At 43.6% G+C, this 5,794-nt stretch overlaps 1 protein-coding gene across 1 annotated transcript; it reads right to left on the bottom strand.

Annotated features, from left to right (window-relative positions):
- Positions 1 to 2,230: 2,230 nt before the first annotated feature.
- Positions 2,231 to 3,652, bottom strand: LOC124669645 (probable 2-oxoglutarate-dependent dioxygenase AOP1). The gene is made up of 3 exons (XM_047206220.1): positions 3,297 to 3,652; positions 2,788 to 3,118; positions 2,231 to 2,683 (listed from the first exon to the last, which is right to left on the bottom strand). The coding sequence occupies exons 1-3, from the start codon at positions 3,650 to 3,652 to the stop codon at positions 2,408 to 2,410; spliced, it is 963 nt and encodes a 320-aa protein (XP_047062176.1). The 3' UTR covers positions 2,231 to 2,407.
- Between the last annotated feature and the right edge of the window lie 2,142 nt (positions 3,653 to 5,794).

Raw genomic sequence — 5,794 nt, 5'->3', positions numbered from 1 at the left:
GGGTGGGAGGTGGAGCTTGGACTTTGATGTTCATGTATCTAAATCAAAAAAATGAAAGCCTGAATGCATTTAGTTTTTTTCGATAAAGGATGTTTTATAACTTTTGGGAAGCAATTACATCCAGCCTCTGCATAACCAGGATGCACACAGCCGTTCAAAGTGTCTGAATTCAAAGTATATAAAACTAGGCGGAATACATATCGAAGCGATGAATCACATAACGCCTAAGGTGTGGGTGGTGCTGCAATCCGTAGACTATGTTGTCACCCATGTAGGGAAAAAGTATCCCTCGCCGTAGCCTCCAACCGTGTACAGACCTCCGTAAATAGGTCTTGGTTCTTCATCCGCTGAAGAGGTAACCACAAACGGAAAATACATGTACATCTGTAGATGAACTGCAACAAAAAAACAATTTTTATCATTAAGAATCTTGTCATTTCTACTTAGCCAGAGTGCCCAGATAACTGCTAGCGCCCCCACCCTAAGAAGCAACTTAAACCTTGAATCGATACCGTGAAGCCAGTTGCCAAAGACATTGGCTACACTAGTCGGGGGATACAGGGTAGATGCTACTTGGATGACTGACCAAATAGATCTCGCAAAATGGCACTGGAAAAAAAGTGTTTAATAGTTTCATCTTGATGACAAAAAACACACCTTGAATTTCCGTGCCAATTCCGCTTGACAAGATTATCTTTGGTAAGAATAACTCCACGACGAAGATAGCATCCAAAAATTTTAATTTTTAATGGTATTTTCATCTTCCAGATTTTCTTATTATTATCAACCGGTATATCAGAATGAAGAATCGCATTGTATAAAAATTTGACCGAGAAAGTGTCATCTACATGAAGATTCCATCTAAATTCGTCCGGTTCAGGTGATAAGTGAATATCTCCTAGCCGTTGAATTAAAGCATTCCATTCCAATAGCCTTTGTCCAAGTAAAACCCGTCTGATCATCACATTCGGAGGTGAGGTAGCCATAACTGTGGCAATGGTATTACCTTTGCGACGAACAATACTATACAAGGCAGGATATTGTTCACTTAAGGAAGCATTGTCTAACCAAACATCTTCCCAGAACCGTATATGTTCTCCATTCTTAATAGAGAAAGTACCATGACGAAAGAATACATTTTTTGTCGCCATGAGACCAGCCCAGAAGTGAGAATCCCCAGGTTTTCAAACCACTTGGGATAGCGTCTTCGAGCCAATATACTTTCTACGAAGAATAGTTTGCCAAATCCCATCCTCAGTAAGAAGCTTAAAAAGTCATTTACCCAGCAGAGCTGAATTCTTGACCTCCAGGTCATGAACTCCCAGTCCGCCTTGATCTTTGGGACTACAAACTATACTCTATTTAACCAGTCGATATTTCTTTTTCTCGTTGTCCCCTTGCCAAAAGAATCTGGATCGATAATAATCGAGTTTATGCAGAATTTCTTTTGGCAACAGGAAGAATGATAACATATACAGTACCATATTTGTCAGTACTGAATTAATGAGAACCAATCTTCCTCCGAGGGACAACAATTTACCCTTCCAACTACTAAGGCGTTTATGTAATATTTCTTCCACAATTTTCCATTCAGCAAGATGTTAGTTGAAATGTCATATTCAATGATATTTGAAATTTGGAAAGCCCATCTTTTATTTTCTTACTATTTTCTAAAAGAATTTTTTAACGTCGCAAGTTTCAAAATAGTAAAAGTTGTTGCAAGAAAATCCAGTCTTGGGTTCTCCAAATGTCAAGTATAGATTTCGCAAAAGCTTCAAAATCTAGTAGCACAAGTACTGGAATCCTATATGTGGTTCTCGAGGATACTTCTAGCTGGGGTGATCTTCGGATCATCATGGAGCTTCATCGTTGGTTATTTCTTCTTCTTCGTCTCCGGGACGGATGTGATCTTCTGGACCCATTCGGTGATTTCCCATCCGCAACCATTAACATCAGGCCGGCCCAGAGAGGAGTGGCAACTGAGGCGCTGTCGTCACCAACCGGAGGTTGAAGACGAAGGACATCTCAAGAATTTCATTGTAGTTTTTATTTTTGTTAAGGCACTTTGTAACGTTCAATGTTTCTCTTAATGCCAAGATTTTTAAAAAAAATAAGTACTGCATCCCTAGCCTAGCGGGTAACCACCAATTAGGCACCGCCTATTATTAGTTTGACTAAAAAATATCTTCTAGAAGATAATAAATATTCTGGTAAAAAAATCCATACATGAATGCTGTAGCAGAAAAAGAAGTATCCATATAACCAAAGGAAAGTATGGTCCATCAGTAATAATACCAAAAAGAACAAACATGAGAACTAATTATGAAATCCCTGAAATAGTTCCCTGCTCGATCGGGGGACTGAGATGATTTCTTCCATGGGAGTGACAAAACGCAGATCTTCGCTATCATGCTGCCTCAGCAGGCTCATCTTTAACTACTCCGCAGAAAGATTTGAGCGCGTCTTTGGATTTGCGCCCTTCCTCCGAGTACTGGAAGCTGACATACTCGTAAGGATCGCAGGGATGGTACATCAGAGGGTGGCCTTCGTCGACGAACTCGTCCATCGCTCTCACCATGCTGCCCTTGGTGGGCATGCAGCCTAGCAGCGCGGAGAAGCGGTCGCGGTTGCTCGGCGTCCTGACGCGGTGGAGGCAGGCCTGCACCCGTCCGTTGGTCACCACCTGCATACAGGGGAAGTTGTCATCGCTTTGTTCCCGACTGTCGTCCGCACTTTACACACAATTTAGGAGGGGAATGCGAGAAAGCACGATGGTGTTGAATTTACAGAGAATAGGCTGCCGGCGACGATGGCGCAAGTGTCCGGCTCAGGAGGCACGGAGAACCAGCTGCCGTCCTTTAACTGCACCTCCAGGCCCTCGACTTGGTGCTGCACAATCATGCTGGTCATGACGTAGTCGCGGTGCTCCGGCATGGACATTTTGGCCGCGTCGTCTTCGGGGGAACTTCCGTAGTAGGCCATCCGGAGGGTGTAGCGAAGCCGGTCATGGTGCGAGTCGAGGGCGTGCTTGTCCCGGACGCCGAGGCCTTCTAACACCATCTTCGTCACCGTCCGCTCCAGCTGAATAGCATCTCTGGCGAATCCGGCAGATGTTTCACTGGACATCACGATCGATGTGAGAAAATAATCATGCCGGTAATAGTAGTACTACACAACTGAGTGATGAAGAAGATGTTTCATGGGACAGCAACGAGATCGATGTCACAACATAATCATATCGGTAATCATAGAACTGAGTGATCGATAAAGAATCATAAGCTACCTTCTAGTCTTACCAGAAGGCGGGGTTGCCCTGCGGCCAGAAGAGCTTGGCGAAGTCGCTGATGTGGCCGTGGTCGGGGACGTCCTCGATGCTCATGCTCTCGTAGCCGGCCATCCCCGGCAGCTGTCCGATGTACCCTCCGTACTGCACATCGTTGGAGACGTTGCGCCGCTTCGTCTCCACCGGGAACGCGAAGAGCTCCGGCATGGCGCGCCCGAACAGCGCCTGCCGGATGTCCCTGTTCAGCCCATCGTGCTGGACTACGACGCAGCTGTTGGCCACCATGGACGCGGTGACCGCATCCCGAGCGTCGTCCCAACCTGGTCCGCCAGGCTTCAGCCCACGGAGGTCGATCTTTTTGATCTCCATGAACTGCTGCTCTGCGGCTCGCCGGAAAACAGGGCCGACTGCCTGGTTTCGTATATGGCTCTGGTATCTCTTACTTGTTGTACTACTACTACTGGTGCTTAATCAGTAGACAGTCATGGTTTACACAAGTGCTATACAGTATAAGTCAGCGGATGACCATGTGCCTTAATTTTTGTGATAGCGAAGATCTGCTGCTTAATTGGTCATGATGGAAATAATATTCATTTTAGGTTCCAGAGGTCTTATCTGGGTAATGGTTTATTGGCTCCTAACCCCAAAAACATGTAAGCATGGTCAGCACCGACCCTTGCAATCACATGTGTTTGTGAGGATTTTATATTACTCCCTCCGTTCATTAATATACTACTCCCTCCGGTTCATATTAATTGATTTTAATGTGGATGTATCTAGACATATTTTAGTTCTAGATACATCCATATTAAAGTCAATTAATATGGATCGGAGGGAGTAAGATATTTAAACATTTTTTTAAAATTTATCTATTTTAATACTATATGTCTAGTCTATTTTTAGATTCACTCATTATGGTGTGTGTATCTAGTTTACTCTGAAATATCTAAAACGTCTTATTTATCAACAGTGGGAGTAGCTTTCTAGAGATGAACTTTGCAATTGTTTTTGGAGAAACTTTGACTATTCATACTGCTCTTTTCCATTATTTTTGAAATCTGTCAGAAAATATGACATGATACTTCTAAAGATTTGAGTGAACTCTATGGTTTTGCAGTGATATGCCTATAGGGCCTCTCGTCTATTTATACTAATCAATCATATCTTACACCATAATAATTACAAAAGATAGGACCGTATCCAATCCCTACAAATCTGCTAGTATCTCCTATACCAGGTAACTACTGATACACATCAATAAACAGCAATATACAAGGGATACTAACTGATCGTGATCGCTAACATTCCCCCTCAATCTCAGCGGAAGGATACCAAGTTTAGATTGACTTTCAATCACTCTAGCATCAACTTTGTTGCGGGCTTGGTGAAGACGTCGGGTACTCTTGATCTTCTGAAGATATGAACCTGACGCCGAGTGCTCCATGAGCCACCTTTTCCCCGACGAAGTGAAAGTCGACTTCGATCTATTTTATTCGCGCGTGGAACACAGAGTTGGCGGTGAGGTAAGTAGCACCAAGATTATCACACCAAAAAAACAGTGGTCGAGGCTGAGCAAATCAGAAGCTCTAGAAGAATTGACTGGATCCACATGGCGTTCGTCCTGCCGTTCGCTAGGGCCTTATATTCAACTTCAGTTGATGAGCGAGATACCATGGGCTGTTTTCTGGCGCTCCAAGAAATTAAACCAGTAGTAGAACGACAATCACAGGCACAACCTGCCAAGCTCACATTCGTGAAAATGCCCTTTGATGTATTTTTCTTGATACACAACCCTATACTGACATCCTCTTTGATGTAACGTTTCCTAGAAACGTTTATAGGCTTAGATAGATATTGACAAACTTTGTTGAGGGGGAAGGAAATATCTGAAGTCCCCCAACTGCACTCCGATAAGAAGTTATCACGGCCAAGAGCATGTCCTAAGTCTCCAGAGAGTTTCTCTTGAACAACCATTGGTATTGAAATTGGGTTACACTCACTACAGGGAAAATACAAGGTGGGCCGTCAGCACAGCCAGAAAAGCCGTCAGCCACCGTCGGCACAATATCTTGTCGACACAGACCCATTTGTTGTCGTCATAGAACTAACGGCCGTTTGGCAATTCTGGCTCGAATAATTTTGAAAAAAAATCAATTTCACCGAGATTTCATCGAGAACCAACCTGTGGTCGAATAGTTAGGAGGGTACTGGCACCCCCAGTCCACCAGAGTTTAAATTCCAGATTTGACACTTTAGTGTCTCATAAAGGCGGAATATTCTTCAGTGGGAGGCGACATTCCCATCGATAGCAAAACGGCTATGATGACTTCGTCAATTTCAAGACCTGCCAGATCAGCTTCTTCGACGCAGTCTCTCGGAGGTGCTCATAGGGGCATCTTTGAGTATACCGTGTTTTGCAAAAAAATACTAATATTTTTTAAGTTTTTTTTTTTTCTAACCAAGTGATGGAGGTTTGATAGAGATTGTTATGGGGACTAGAACACAAATTAT

Source organism: Lolium rigidum, chromosome 7, assembly GCF_022539505.1.
Source record: "Lolium rigidum isolate FL_2022 chromosome 7, APGP_CSIRO_Lrig_0.1, whole genome shotgun sequence".
Classification (NCBI taxonomy): domain Eukaryota; kingdom Viridiplantae; phylum Streptophyta; class Magnoliopsida; order Poales; family Poaceae; genus Lolium; species Lolium rigidum.
Note: the sequence above shows the minus strand (reverse complement) of the source record. Positions and strands in the feature narration are given on the sequence as shown.